Source organism: Leptonychotes weddellii, chromosome 15 (genome assembly GCF_054177405.1).
Source record: "Leptonychotes weddellii isolate Sample4059 chromosome 15, ASM5417740v2, whole genome shotgun sequence".
Taxonomy (NCBI): Eukaryota; Metazoa; Chordata; class Mammalia; order Carnivora; family Phocidae; genus Leptonychotes; species Leptonychotes weddellii.
This window is the reverse complement of record NC_138383.1, coordinates 26081050-26097563: the sequence shown is the minus strand read 5'-3', so window position 1 is coordinate 26097563 and position 16514 is coordinate 26081050. Positions and strand designations below refer to the sequence as shown.

At 40.4% G+C, this 16514-nt stretch overlaps 1 protein-coding gene across 1 annotated transcript in view; it reads left to right on the top strand.

Annotated features, from left to right (window-relative positions):
• Nucleotides 1–16196, top strand: part of TRIM25 (tripartite motif containing 25) — a 664486-nt gene extending 648290 nt beyond the window's left edge. Inside the window, exon 6 of the mRNA XM_081805260.1 lies at nucleotides 16176–16196. Coding sequence (XP_081661386.1) covers nucleotides 16176–16186 — 11 coding nt within the window. The 3' untranslated portion in view covers nucleotides 16187–16196. The remainder of the gene's footprint in view (nucleotides 1–16175) is intronic.
• Nucleotides 16197–16514: the final 318 nt, after the last annotated feature.

Here is a 16514-nt window from a genome sequence, read left to right as displayed (position 1 = left end):
AAACTGAGGGTTCTAGAGGGGAGGGGGGTGGGAGGATGGGTTGGCCTGGTGGTGGGTATTGAGGAGGGCACGTTCTGCATGGAGCACTGGGTGTTGTGCACGAACAATGAATCATGGAACACTTCATCTAGAACTAATGATGTAATGTATGGGGATTAACATAAGAATAAAAAAAAAATTAAAAAAAAAAAAAAAAAGAAGTGAAAGCAAGTCTAAGGCTAATGTAGCACTGAACAAGCTGTATCTTTTCACATGCCCACAACAGTTACCATACAGGAGCTCCCTCGATAACTGCGAGAATTGGAATCCACTAAAAATAACAGTTCCTGGGGCACCTGGGAAGCTCAGTCATTAAGCATCTGCCTTCGGCTCAGGTCATGATCCCAGGGTCCTGGGATCGAGCCCCACATCGGGCTCCCTGCTCTGCGGGAAGCCTGCTTCTCCCTCTCCCACTCCCCCTGCCTGTGTTCCCTGTCTCACTGTTTCTCTCTCTGTCAAATAAATAAATAAAATCTTTAAAAAAAAATAACAGTTCCTACCACAACGAATTAATATATGACACCGATGTGCAGAAATGGAAGGAAGGGGAGACTGGAAACCATCCTTTCACCTTGAAGCAAAAATCCAAAGCTACTGGTTACTTCTTTCATAAGCTTCTAATTTTTAGCTTCTAATTTATATCTTCTAAGCAAAAATCCAAAGCTACTGGTTACTTCTTTCATAAGCTTCTAATTTATATCTTTCAAATTTTGCTTCCTCAGTGAATAAAAAATATCTGATCATGAGACAGCAAGGAGAAAAAAAGAGGTATTTATGGAGAAACCTTTAGCTCCATATTGTTGTATTTCCCAATCTCAGTGTTTTAGTTATGGGGGGGGGTGGATTTTAAAGGATGAGTTTTGTTGCTTCTCCTTCTTAGAAAATTTAACTTTGGACATAATTCATCACGTTCATGGTAAAGACAACAGAGTCTATCTGAGTAAGAATGAAAGTCAATGTTAAAATTTATCAGGAAAACAGAATAAATATTTGTAGTACTAGGGTAAAAATTCCAACAGGGTATTGTAGCTACTTGTAGGAAGGAAAATTAAATTCTATCCCTTCTTGACCAACTCCACAACTGACCTTTATGAGCTTTAGTAATTTAACATTATATTTCCCAAATACAATGGTATTTTATCCATTAGAATGTGAAATCCAGGAGGGCGGGGAATTTGGTCTGTTTTATTTACTGTTGTCTTTCTAGTGCATAAATATGGTGAATCAATGAATTAATTCAGGAAGTATGAGAGAAACTAATACCCATTTAGGTGTTTCAACAAGGGCTCAGCTGTTCCCAGGACTTCATCATCACCTTCTTCTTCCTTCCACTCAAACTATCTATCATGGGGGGTTTGGGTTTACCAAAAACCAGAGAAGGGCTCTCTATGCCCATTCTACAGATGAGAGTGAGGCTACAATATTCCTGGGAATACTTCAGAATGCACAAAATCAGGGGCTGTGGATAGTCACAAGGCACAATTCCCCTTTCAGCTTCTGCCCTTGATCACAAACAGCAGAATGAAAGGATATGCTGCTTCCCTTTAGGACCTCAGTTGTTACTTCAATTGATTTTTACCCTCTTTCTAAAAACCCTGTTATCATAACCATGCTCATGGTTAATACCCTCACTGAACTATTTCCATTGACAAGGGGCTACTTTCCATACAAGGGTAATCATGTCCGTGGCTTCTTTTGGACTTGGATTCTTGTAGGTTTTTCAGTCACCTTTGTCCAAGAAGAAAGGGCACAGTCAAGGTGTTGATTCTGCCAAACTCAGTCAAACCTGAAAATGTTTGCCAACATTTGGAATTTGACAAGATTCCCAAGGACATTTGGCTTTGGTTCCCCTTTTCCCCTTAACTGCTGAGCCCAAACAGAAAATGTAATCCATCTACTTCAGAGTCATTTTCCCAAAACTCATCCAAATTCTCCCTGGTAAGCCTATTAGATGTCTTTGTCTTCGTGGGCCTAACACCTTCCTTCTCATGTTTTATTTCTTGGAACTAGGAAGCAGACAGAGCCAAGAGTAACAGGACTCTGTTTCAAACACAAGACACAATCTGTAAAATCAGGTGCTGGGGGTGGAGGGTCAACAGTCTCACTCCCAGAATTACAGCTGTGACACATCTGAGGGGAAATTAAGGGAGTCTCTAGAACAAATGTACCCTTGGAAGGCCAGAGAACACAACTAAGGATAGATCCTCTCCAATCCATATCCAGCAGCAACTGGGGGCCAACACCTTACCACAGCTCATGGTGAGAAAGCTGGAAACAGAGATTCCACTAACTCCTGCTGTTTGGTGGTGGTCATATTCTGAACACTGGACTTGGAACACAAGAAGGCCTATAAGATCCACCTAAGACCTTTTTTTTTTTTTAATTTAATTTTATTATGTTAGTCACCGCACATTACATCATTAGTTTTAGATGTAGCGTCCCATGATTTATTGTTTGCATATAACAACCAGTGCTCCATTAAATACGTGCCCTCCTTAATACCCATCACCGGCATAACTCAGCCCCCCACCCCCCTCCCCTCTAAAGCCCTCAGTTTGTTTCTCAGAGTCCATAGTCTCTCATGGTTTGTCTCCCCCTCTGATTTCCCCCCCTTCATTTTTCCCTTCCTACTATCTTCTTTTTTTTTTTTAATATATAATGCATTAATTGTTTCAGAGGTACAGGTCTGTGATTCAACAGTCTTACACCATTCACAGTGCTCACCATAGCACATACCCTCCCCAATGTCTATCACCCAGCCACACCACCCCTCCCACCCCCACCACTCCAGCAAACCTCAGTTTGTTTCCTGAGATTAAATATTCCTCATATCAATGAGATCATATGATACTTTTCTTTCTCTGATTGACTTATTTCGCTTAGCATAATACCCTCTAGTTCCATCCACATTGTTGCAAATGGCAAGATTTCGGGGGTTTTTTTGATGACTGCATAATATTCCATCATATATATACACCACATCTTCTTTATCCATTCATCTGTTGATGGACATCTTGGCTCTTTCCATAGTTTGGCTATTGTGGACACTCCCAGAGTGGCTGCACCAGCTTGCATTCCCACCAACAGTGTAGGAGGGTTCCCCTTTCTCCACATCCTCACCAACATCTGTCCTTTCCTGACTCGTTAATTTTAGCCATTCTATGGCTCCGAATCTCAAAGTAAGATAAAAATGGGTCAAAGTTCTAACTCCTAACTAATACAGCACTTACTAATTTTGTGACCTTGGGCAAGTTCCCTAATATGTCTCAACTTATGTTTTTCTGTTGTAAAGAAAAATAATAAAACCTTCCTAACATATTTATTATAACACTTAGTTAAGATTATAAAGCTTAGCACAGTGCCTGGCATTTGGAAAATACTCAATGACAGCTATTTGTTTTATTAATGTTGATTTTTTTATAATAGCTTTATGGAAATATAATTCACATACCATACAATTTATGCATTAAAAGCATACACTTCAATGGCTTTTGATATATTCACAGACTTACCCAACCATCACAATCATCAATTTGGTAATATTTTAGCATAACAAAAATAAACTCCACACCCATGAGAAGTCATTCCCCATTTCCCCCCAGTCATAGGCAACCACGTATCTTCTCTTTTTTCCTATGGACTTTCCTGTTCTGAGTATTTCATAGACATGGAATGATGCAATACATGATTCCTTGTGACTGACTTCTGTCACTTAACATAATGTTTTCAGGGTTCATCTATGTTGTAACAAGTATCAGTTCATTTCTTTTTATTGATGAATATTATTCCATTGTGTGGATATACCACATTTTATTTATTCATTCATCAGTGATCAAAAATTTGGATTGTTTCCATTATTTGGCTATTATGAATAATTCTGCAATCAACATTCATGTACAAGTTTATGTGTGGAACTGTTTTTGTATCTCTCTGGTAGATCTTACGGTGATGTAAACTTTATCTTTATCCTTTTTTTTTTTTTTTAAAGATTTTATTTATTTATTTGAGAGAGAGAGAGCACATGAGAGGGGGGAGGGTCGGGAGGGTCAGAGGGAGAAGCAGACTCCCTGCCGAGCAGGGAGCCCGATGTGGGACTCAATCCAGGGACTCCAGGATCATGACCTGAGCCGAAGGCAGTCGTTTAAGCAACTGAGCCACCCAGGCGCCCTCTTTATCCTTTTTAAAAAAAAAAAATTATTATTTATTTCAGAGAGAATGAACACTAGCAGGGGGGAGAAACAGAGGGAGAGAGAGAGAAGCAGGCTCCCCACTGAGAGGGAGCCCAATGCTGGGCTCCATCCCAGCACCCTGAGATCATGACCTGAATCAAAGGCAGACCCTTAACCAACTGAGCCACCCAGGCGCCCCTATGTTTATCCTTTTGAGGAGCTGCAGATGTTTTCCAAAGTGCCTACACCATTTTAAACTCCCTTGGCAGTATAGGAAAACTCCCAACTTCTCCCCATCCTTACCAACACTTGTATTGTCTTTTTCATTACAGCCATTCTAAGTGGGAATGAAGTGGTACTTCATTGTGGCTTCGATTTGCATTTTCTTGATGGATAATGATGTTGAGCTTCTTTTATATGCTTACTGGCCATTTGTAGATCTTCTTGGGCTAAATGCCTCTTCAGATCCTTTTCTATTTTTTAACTGGTTTTTTGTCCCTTTATTATTGAGTTGTAGATGGTCTTTACATATTTTAGATACAAGCCTCTTACCAGATATCTATAATTTGCAAACACTTTCTCCCATCCTGTGGGTTGTCTTTTCACTTTCTTGATGATATCCTTTGAAGCAGAAAATTTATTATTTTGATGAAGTCCAATTTATCTATTTTTCCTTTTGCTGTTTATGCTTTCAGTGTCAAACCCAATGTAATGAAGATTTTCCCCTGTCTTCCTCTAAGCATTTTATAGCTTTAGCTCTTACATTTAAGTCCTGGATCCATTTTGAGATAATTTTTGTATATGATGTGAGGTTTGAGTTCAACTTCATTCTTTTGCATGTGGATAGCCAGTTGTCCCAGCACCATTTGTTGAAAAGACCATACTTCTCCCATTGAATTTTTTGGTACCCCTGTGGAACATCAGTTGATCATAAATGAGAAGCTTTATTTCTAATTCTCAATTCTAATCCATTGATGTACATGTTTATCCTCATGCCGGTACCACACTGCCTTGATTAATGTCAATTTGTAATAAGTTCTAAAATCAGAAACTATGAATCTTCCAACTTTTTTCTTCTTTTCAAGGTTGTTTTTCTATAAACAAGATCATATCACCTGCAAATAAAGACAGTTTTACATCTTCCTTTCCAATCTAGATGCCCTTTATTTCTTTTTCTTACCTAATTGCCCTAGTAAGAACCGCCAGTACAATTTCTGAACAGAAGTGGCAAGAGCAGACAACCTTGTCTTGCTCTTGATCTTAGAGGAAAAGCTTTTAGCCTTTCATCATTAAGAATGATGTTTGCTGTGTGTTGTTCCTGGATGTTCTCTATCAGGCTGAGGAAATCTCCTTCTATCCCTAGTTTGTTGAGTGTTTTTATCATGAAAGGGTGTTACTGTTAATATATAAAACTGCAGCTGTTCTATTTTTTCCTTCTTCCTCTCTTCTTTCCCTTTTTTGATTTCTTTCCAGAGCCTGGTAGGACACCAGTATGACATCAGGAAAGAGGAAACCAGGGGCTGCTGTGCACCCATTCCCTGAAATGCTCTCTGAGCAAGCATCTGCCACCTCCTCCCTCCTGTCTGCACTCCTGACCTAGTGGCGCCCTTGTTGCTCTGGCACAAGTTGCATCCCTTCCACTTCAATTTGCTTTGCTGGCCTACTGTCCACTGGTTCTGGGTCCCTGGCTTCCTGTCACTCTTCTTCAGGGTTCAGATCCCTTTTCTACCTCTTTCCGGGTGCCCTAGACTACTTTGGCAGCCACTGGTGTTTGGAAAGCTAACGGCTGTTTTCCAGGCAGTAGAATTTCCTTTTTATTCCTGTACCAGTTTGATTCCACAAATATTTCATGAGAACTTTTTAATGCCACACAATTGTGCTTGTTTGATCCTGATAATATTCACAATAACCCCATCGTGTTGTTATTAGTTTGGTCCCATTTTACAGAACTGAAAACAGAGGCTCCATGTGGCCAATTTGTCTGAGGTTACATACATAGTAAGTGGCAGAGCCGGAATTTGATTACAGTCTGTCTGTCTGGAGCAAAAGAGAGGAACATGCATATAGTTGTAATTACTAAGACTGAACTCAGGGCATTAGTTGCCATACTGAAATATCTAGGAAGAACTAGGAAAGTTGTACGTCTCTTTCCAAATACAAGGCTTCTGTTGCTCTGGCTTTTGCCAACTTGTCCAGACCTATCTTGCAAAAACACAGGCCTACCCATCCAACACATGCTGAACCACATCATGCTATCTCTATTGCTGTACTTTTGGATATGCTGTTATCTCTGCCTCAAAAACACTCTCTTCTACCCAACTGCCAACTTCTAAATGCCTGACCAATTCCTATTCCTACTGTAAGACCCAATACAAGAATCACTTTCCCTGGGAAGTCCTTCGGATGCACGCTAGGCTGTGCCCTGTTATATCCCATATATACCTAACCACAGCACTTAACACATTTCTGTTCTCCTCCCTCTCCCCCTCAAAAACCAATAAACCATGAGTGCCTTCAAGGTGGGGCCATGGTTAGCTCTAACCTGCCTCCCAGGACAGTTCCTGGCCCAATTTCTTTTTTAACTTATTAAATCTTTAGGATGATCCTCTATAAACAGATGCTGTCTCTGGTAGAAGGTTTAAACCATCTCTCTACTGAAATAAATTAACAGTTGGGGCTTTTGTTCCCTTCCATTCCGGAGAATCTGAATCTTAAGCCAAGGGGCTCAGGCTTATGAAATTTGAACTTAAAACAGTAAAACCACCTGTCCACAAACACAACTCACAGTCACCAGGTCACCATGAGGAAGACCTCAGGAAAGAGGATAATCCAAAGGAGGAAACAAATGGTCTCACTTTAAATACAGAGCAAGAGCACCCTCATATTCTTAGGTACTTCTCAACACCTAGGGACCCACTGTCAGTGCCAGAGACCACTTTTAGATTAAATAGTACAACCACCCCTTTCTTCAGCTACTAAACAAAATAGTAATTTTACTTCTGACTCAAAGCCAACTCAGTGAAAAGACGCCAGCTACAAGGTGTTTTTTGAGGCTCTTTGTGGCAACTGAGAGCAAGCAAAGTTTTATGCAGCCACCTTTTGCTTTCTCCTCCAAGAGAAAGCTGTGAGGTCAGGCCCAGGATGACAATGCCTAACAGCTCCCAAAAGGCTGTTGGTCTTAATCCTTCCCAATTTCCCTCCAAGCCCTGGCCCATCTTGGGCTGAAGGCACACGTGTTATTTTCATTTAGGCATGAATGCTGAACCACTGGGTATTTTTTCCCCCCCTGGGCTTTCTGTTAACTGTCTACAAAATGTGGTTTTAAGATATATTACCCCTGGTCATTTATCTAACAGACCATACTACAATCTGTAAGCTCCATCCTTCTTGCAGCTTTCACATTCTATTAAAATGGGATCTCTTACCAGGAAATTTACTCAGACAGGAGAGTTCATTTGAGGTTGAAACTGTAAAGTGGCCAATTATCTCTCAGCCATTGGGTGCATTCGATCTTTACCCCAAGCTTTGGAAATAAAGACAACATTTAGCAAACGTTCTGCTCCAAAGCTAATGTTTTGGAAAGAATAACAGCATGTTGGGAATAAATTACATGGTCTTTAGTGCATTTTAGTGTTATTGCCTGTTAACATGCAGTGTGGTGTGCCAACTCATGAGAGAACTCCACTCTTCTAAGAAATCGATTTCTGAATTGTTGAGTTTATGGCGTCCGTGTTATATCGTTGAACAGACTGGGAGTACAGAAGACTGTGTCTGTGGAATCTGACCTAGGGGAAGCTATGAATCATAGGTTGTCCTTCCATTCTGATAATATTCACACCATCAGCACACTCTGGGTAATGACATTTGAGGCTTTTCATCTAGGACTATCCAGTTTCCTACTTCATGGGTTATACTGATCCTAAGACCAGGTAATCTAATATACCTAATACAAGTAACAATTTAACCTTACTCAAAGTCCTATTAGGTACAAGGTCTTTTGCCAGGCTCTTCTGAAGGACAGTAGGATGCTTAAATAGATCTCTGATTCCATTTCTATGAAACATCCTGAATAGGCAAATCCAAGAGGCAAAAAGTACTTTCCCGGTTTCCTTGAGCTGAGAGGATGGGGCACTGGGGAATACTGGCTTAAAGGATGTGGGGTGTCTTCTTGGGGGTACTAAAAATGTTCTAAAATTGATTGTGGTAAGGGTTGCCCAAATCTGTGAATATACTAAAAACCCGTGAACTGTAACTTTAAATGGGCAAACTGTATGGTATGTGAATGACACCTCAATAAAGCTGTTAAAAAAAAAAAAAAACTTTCCCTCACAAAAAGAGGAAAGATGTTAATAATGAAAACACAGAAAACTAAAGACAGGTACCACAGAATGCTAAGGAAGATCCAAGACTGCTTGCTTAACTCTCTTCCAGCTTTGGAGGATTTTCTTTTTCCTGGGACCATCGCAATCTCTTTCGTGCATGTTTAGGTTCAGGAGGTAGGAGAGAAGGCCTTACAGGAGAAGAGAGCTTCTGATAACTGAACAGAAATGAAACCCGTGGGAACACAGCAAAAGATGTTCTGGCAACAGAAATACCAGACTGGGGCCCCTCAGTGAAGTCCCTGTGCAAGTCGGTACCTCCCTTACAGCTGATCACAAGCAAGGTATTTTATTTCAAGGGGAAAGGAGGGAAGGGTGATTTTACATCAGGCTGAGAAGCAGCTCCTGTTACTGAGGCCTCTCTATTCCAAAGAGAACTTTACCAGAAGAACACTATCCCCAAACCCGTTCAGCCTCCCATGTTCCTGGGCAAAGGGCCCTGGCATCAGGGCTGTGCACAAAGTAGATCAACCAGAACCAGCCCTGTAGCAACTTGTAAGCTAAAATACCACTCCATGAACAGATGACACAAGCCTATTTTTCAGGCCACGCAAGCTGTCATAGAAATTCCTCAAACAGAAGAAGAAATTATATTTCATGCCTACATGATTTATCTTTTATTGGAGTAAGCTTATTTTATTTAAAAAGGTCCATCACCACTTTCACCTTCCCTGAAGTGGCAGGCCCCTCTCTGCCACCATTTTTTGTTTATTCCCCCGATTTCCAATATTTACTAAAAATCAAATTGATCGCGTATATTTAATATGCAAAATTCCAAATATTTTTAAATGTGATACTTTTTAAACTTTTAAACTAACTCAAATATTTAAATGACAAATTGCTTTCATAGGTCACATTAAAGTGTCAAGCAGTGTTGCATGTATTTTTTTTAAGATTTTATTTATTTGTATAGAGAGAACGAGTGATGGGGAAGGGCAAAGGGAGGGAGGGAGGCAGGGAGAGAGAGAGAGAAAGCTGAACACCCACTGAGCAGAAAGCCAGACTTGGGGCTCAATCCTAGGACCCTGGGATCATGACTGGAGCTGAAGGCAGATGCCCAACCGAGCCACCGAGATGCCCCACACGCGAGTATTTTAAAGAAAAGTTCATCAAGAGATTTTTCTATAGGAGTATGGATGTGCATTTCTTGGTTTGGTTTCCTCACTAACTGGGACCGCTGCTTCCTCACTCTGACAATCAAGACTTGTCACCATTTTTTCTGTTCTTGGTTTCTACATTTACTAAGCTCAGGGCTGAGTTAAAGAGATGTTGCACCATGGGCAGAGAGCTCAATCTTTCCTCTCCTCTTGGAAAGGGCCTGTAACTGGGTGATAGTTCTGCCAGTTCCATACTGGAGTTCTTCAAAGCTTGTGGGTCAAACTCAGCTGAGTGATGTATTGCCACCCTCACTCCGCTGATCCCCATTTCCCTGAAAAAACCAAGGAGAAAGAGCTCTCTTGTCCAGTGCTTGCCACCATCTGCCTTCCATGACAATGCAAGCATTGGCTTTGGGAAGCTGCCAAGTTTCTGGTGTGGGACTTGAACCCTTGGCCTCCCATGCAAAAGTAATGCTGCTACCAGCTGAGTGACACAGGCCTATTTCCTGAGTCAATGAGTGAACAGATCCAAAGGTATGCAAGGAATTTCTCTCCCCTCCAGCCTCACCCAGCGTTGGCATGGCCGCTGGCATCGCCAGAGGTGTCCTCCCTTGGGAGCAGTTACTGGGCCACTGCCAAGCTTCCACAGCACAGAGCTGTTTGTCAGCTCGTTAGTGCATTTCTTCACCTTCGGTTTTCCTAACCAGAAAATAACTAGAAGAAAAACTCACTTTAATGAACAATTTGACCCTTTTTTCCTTCCTCCCTCTTCTCCTATCTGATAGCTGTTTTATTTTTTTTTAAGGTTTTATTTATTTATTTGACAGAGAGACAGCGAGAGAGGGAACACAAGCAGAGGGAGAGGGAGAAGCAGGTCTCCCGCCGAGCAGGGAGCCAGACACAGGGCTTGATCCCAGGACCCTAGGATCATGACCTAAGCCGAAGGCAGACGCTTAACGACTGAGCCACCCAGGCGCCCCACAGCTGTTTTATTTTTAATGGGAGCCATTTGTAAATAAATTTACATTTCCTTGATTTTCAGGCCTTCACCCTCTAGAATAGTTATGAATAAGCTAACACTCTAGAGATAAAAGTATCAGGATATCAATGAAGAGAAGACAGGAAAAAAAGGTTTGTGTCCTCTACACATGGAGTTAGCTTCTGAAGAAATGTTTTTAAGAAATATGGGCCAACATGGAGAAACACTCTCTTTTACAATTACAGTCACATAAAAATGGGTGATATATGGGGGAAAACTAGTAAGGATTATAAAACCTAAAGTAGAATGTCAATATCCTTCTGTTGTTGTTATAATAGTGTTTAAATAATGTCTATTTATTTATTTTATTTTAAGTAGGCACCATGCCCAGAGTGGAGCCCAAAGCAGGGCTTGAATTCACGACCCTGAGATCAAGACCTGAGCTGAGATCAAGAGTTGGACACTTAACCAACTGTGCCACCCAGGTGCCCCATGTCTTTTATTTTTAATGAGGAGGAAAGGAAAACAGTGTAACAAGTAATACACACACACGAAGTAACCCTGCTCCTTTAGTTTGGTGTGTTAATAACTGGATATAAAACTAACCCTCAATCTGCCATTCCTCTTCTTTTTCCCTTTCTCCCTTGCCAGGCATAACTCTGTTCTCAATCACTCTGGGAGTAGCTGCCACTCCCAGATTGCCTGTGGCTGCCTATTCCCCTCATGCAAAGGAGTGACAACCCTCATGGCTACAGAGGACTCATGACTGACTCTCTTCCAGAAGAGGTGTCTGAGAACTCTTACTAACTAAAGGTCCTTTTCATATCTCAACAACAGAGGTGTGGATTACCAAAGGCTTGGCAAGGCATCCACATCTCATTCCCAGTTTACTCCTAATAAGATGAAGCGGGAAGAACTTACTGACACAGGTAACTGGCTTGGGCGTCCAAAACTCCAGGCCAGGTAAGATTGCATCTCAATAATTCCCATCATTTGCCTTGCAGTCTGTCTGCAATTTTCCTAAGTTACCCCTAAAACATGGAGGTAAGAGTAGAGAATTCTGACTTTGGTTGAATGGATTCCATTGGCAATGTTGTCAGTCTGACCTATTCTTTTTTTTAAGTGCTCATCTCATACTTTCTCATGAAGATCCAGGGCAGGGGAAGAATGCAATCCACTCTTCCTATGTGGTATGTTTATGTGTAGCTATTATAACAAGCTATAGTGACAAATGCCTAGGCTCAAATCTTAGTGCTATCGTTTTTTAGTCTGGACTAATGCATCATCTTCCTTCTTTGTAATATGGGGGAAATACTGGTGTCTACTTCATATGGTTGTCGTGAGGATGAAATGAAATGATGCTTATAAAGTGTTTTCATGGTGCTTACCCTATAGTGAGGAACTTAGTAAATGTTAGTAGTGATGGTCCTTACTATCATCATCTTTATTATACTGTCCCTCCATTCTTCACTTTATCCACCTCAAAGTGAGCTACAAGTAACTGGATGTAGCAGCAAGCACACAGAAACTGGAGATCCACAGAAAATGGATCTCTTCCATTCTACTAGCTGAGTAATGACCTTTGACAATTTACTTTGCACATCTGAATCTGCTGCCACATCTATAAAATTCAGATAGTGACACTCACCCCCAGAGGGCTACTGGGAAGATCCAATGTAATTAGATATAAGAAAATGCTTAATGCATACTAAGTGGCCAGTAAATAATGGTTGAATCAGGACTTAGGTTTAGGTCACTCACCCCGCTTATCCCTTTTTAGCTTATGTTTGCAACTAAAGAAGACATCCCACTCTCCTCGATGCCACTTCCAGCAAAGAGCAGGACAGGGAGCCAAAGCATTAGCGAACTTTTGGCAGGCACTGGACAAGGAATGTGATCACAAGACCACCGTGCAGAACTTTGACAACCGAATGTGCAAATTATGCTATTCAAGCTGGAATATCACCCAAGTGTGTTTTGGAACCACAGTGACCACATCCCAGCTGGACTGGGGAAGTGAAGCTGTCCAGCCAAGGGTTTTATTATTTTTATTTAAAAGTGTGAATCATCAGAAAATCAACCCTCTCCAGCCAGGTGCTGTATTCAGATTCCACATAACATCTACTTCTCTGGCAGCTGAGCAAGGGGAAAGTACCTATGAGAATTGTTCTGGGAAGATTTCAGAGGTCAACATCTTAGTGGTTCAACCAAGGTAACTTTGGAAATATCACTTAAATTCTCTAGGACTCTGTTTCCTCATGTATAAAATAAGATAACAATAGGAAATGCTGTGTAGGTTGTTGTCAGGACTAAATGTGTAAAAAATGCTTAAAAGAGCATCGTACATAGTTTAAATGCCGGACGTGTATTTGCTACAATGATAATGATTACTTAAGGCGTTTGGGACTTTCCAAAGGCATCACATTTTCACCTCTGCTGTCATAAGCTTATATTCTTTTTGGAGAAAAAACTTTGTACATGACAAATGAAATGATAATATGGAGCTGTCTGAATACATGACAAACTGAACAAGATCCCTATTGTCTGGGTGACTGGGAATAATTCTATGTTGGAGAAAATCTTAGAGCTGAGCCTTGCAGGAAATTTAGGAATCAAAGTCATGGACAGGAGGGAAAGGGCATGATATGAAGGGTAAATAGCTTCGTAAAAACTGTCCAGCCTTCCCAGATGTCTTCAAAGAACTCTGGCAGCTTGGTTGTAACTCGACCCACAAAAAAGAAAGATCCACCGTTTTCAGAATTTGCTTAAACTTCTTGATTTCACCTGCTTCATGCATCAACCCTTGCTTTCACTCTTCTGACCTCTCTGCTACTAATTGTTATGGCCTAGCTACTGTTTTAACCTGTTGTTGACCATTAGGGCGAAACATGGTTTGGTCATTAAGTTTTTTACTCCAATTTCCCACCTGACTATGGTTTCCTCTAGGAGACTCTCAGGGAATCATTCCTGCAGGTGAATCCATGTCTCTGGAATCCTGTTTCCAAATACGATATCCACAGGGAGCCCCTCTAATGAGCAGATTGTGGGTAAGCTGTCATAGGCCCTGTCATGTTTTAAGGACAACGAATAAACAGATCAAACTCCTGCAATCAAGGCAGTAGAAGGTAATAAAAGCTTGTTAAAGTCATACTCAATGAAGGAACTTCCTAGAAGCACAGACCATTCAGCACAGAACCACCCCCCCCCCCCCAAATTCTGACAGTGGATGTGAAACCAGGGCTCTGGATTTCACAGATGGATAGATTCTCACATATTCCCAGAGTTCTTCCCTGATGACTCTCATGTAAGTTCTACCACTGGTTTGTACAGTTGTTCCAGCACTCAATTACAATGACTTTGCTTTCTGCTTTGGGTAGTGTCTATTTGCCAGCTGGAAGGTAAATTTCAAGGTAGTAATAGCTTCATTGTTTTTTGTTTTTATGTTTCTAGAAAGCTAAATTCTGCACTTGGTATATACAGGGAAAACACACACACATACTCTATAAAAACAACAATAAAAGCAAAACCAAAAACACTCTGAGGTTCTCTGATTTTGAAAAACAACATGAAGTCAGAAGTTTTAGGTTCTAGCTCTGGCCGCACAGCCTGCTAGCTAAGACATCTGGGTATATTACCCAATTTTCTAAACTTCCTTCCACATCTACAAAATAGAGATTATGAGACTAGTCTTGTTTACCCTAAGGAGAATCACAGTGCCAAGAGATAACAGATATAAAATCATATCTAGAGAACCTTTTCAAATAAAGGAAAACTAAGACTGAACTCAATCTCAATTTATAAAAAGTTTTGTTTTATTTGTCTGTTTAAGGTAAAAGAAAAAAGACTTTTATGGGAGGAGGAGGAAAACATGGAAAAGACAGCCACTGTTTTGAGGACTAAAAGAGAAGAATTCTAATGTTATGTTTTTCATTTCAGAATTCTATTTTCTTATTTAGAGACAGAGAAGGGAAAAAGGTAGAATATTATTTTGTCTTTTTTTAACCCAAGGTTGGAGGAGACTGGTGATGCAGCATTCAGGGTTGGCTGGGTTTCTGTTCATTTTGTATTGCCTAGATGTTTCTTAGACACTGCTGCTCATCAGGTACTGAAGGGAAATATGTTGGAGCAGTTGCCTGATATTGGATTGGCTACACTCCATTATTTTTAGCTGACCTCTTAGAAACTATACATTAAATGTGCCAAGGGAAAATGTACAATCCTTTGTTCTGACGAAGTGTAAGCTTTGGCTCCTTCTAAGACTGACCTACCAGGGTTCTTTGTGTTTCCCTCCTCTTCAGACATCTTCCTTTAGGACATTTTATTCCCCATTAGTGGTAGCAGGATTAAGGTCTAGTGCAATGCTGATAAAAGCTTTGAACAGAGAAAAGATTGCAATTTGCTGGCTAACATGAGTGATTTGTGCTGATATCCAAAGTTTGTGAGCCTTGGGTTAACATGACTCTCTAATTATCCCTTGTACTCCTCATAATTAGGATAGGGCATACAGAGTCTAGTGGCCAGTGCAGAAAAATGAACCACAATCTTGTGAATGCCTGCTTCCCACCAGACTTTTCTAGGCCTTCTAGGTTAAGCCACTTGATTTTTGCAACAGTGCCTGAGCCACATATTGTTACTTCTTTTTTTAGGATGAGTAAACTCATGTTATATAATTTGCTCAAAACCACATGGCTGGTAAGTGGCAGGGAATGCTTCTCAGAGGAGGTGAGGTTAATCCAAGTTCTGGTAGAGGTGAGATGTATCACCTAAGGAGTAGGAAGGGCATTTTATGTATGAGATTTGGCAGTACATGGGTGAAAGAGCTTGGACCAGAAGACAAAAGACTTCAATTCCAAAATGTGTTCCAATACTTTCTGTGTAACCTGGACAAATCACTTCGCAATCTAGGTTTCTAGTTCTCTACCTCATACTAGAACATAGGAAATTCTAATAAATTGTAGTTACCATCATCATCGTCATCATCAAAACCATTACTCTTACCAATACTAGAATTATCATTATCACTAATATTTTATTTACTCTTAGCATTTTAGGAGGATATAAGATAATGGCTATAAAAATGCCTTGTACCAAAACCAAACTAGAAGCAATTTAAGAGTGTTGCAATTTATTTTAAATCCGAGGGAACTGAAAAATATAATTTTCAAATATAATAAATTAAACGCAAGGTAACTGCTGTATACTTCAGAACTATCTTGATTCAAGTCTTAGCCAGAGGTTTAACTCTTGACAATGCTGAAAGATTTAACTGAACATATTGACAAAAAAAAGAAAGAAAGAAAAAGGAAACACATTTCACCAACCTCTCCAGGCCATGATATTTGCATTTATAAAGGTCAGCTATATATTTATTGTTCAGTTAATCATTGGCTTCAGGTGGAAGATTTAACAAGTTTAGTCAAATTTCCTATAGGGCATTCCATCAAAAAGGAGGGGGTATTAGTCAGAGATTAAAAAAAAAAAACAGGGTTTTCTTAAATGTATGATTAGGGAGAAAAACAATAAAGATCCAAGGATTCTTTCTATGGCCAGAGGAGATAGAAGGGGAAGAAGACAGTCCATCTTCCACCAAAATTGTATATATGGCTCTGATACATATGTTAGTCTTGCCAAGCCCCATGTGAAAAAGGAATAGAAGCTAAGACACCCAGAATGTTGATGACTAGTTCCTGCCAGTAGAAATCTGTGAGTTGTATTAGTTCTATAAACACTTCTGAGAGTTCAAGCATTAATGAACAATTAACAGCTGCTGTTAAACTTGGTGGTTTCTAAGTTGCAGTCACAGTGGTGATGCTGACAATAAAAAAATCACCATTACCCAACAGCATGTATT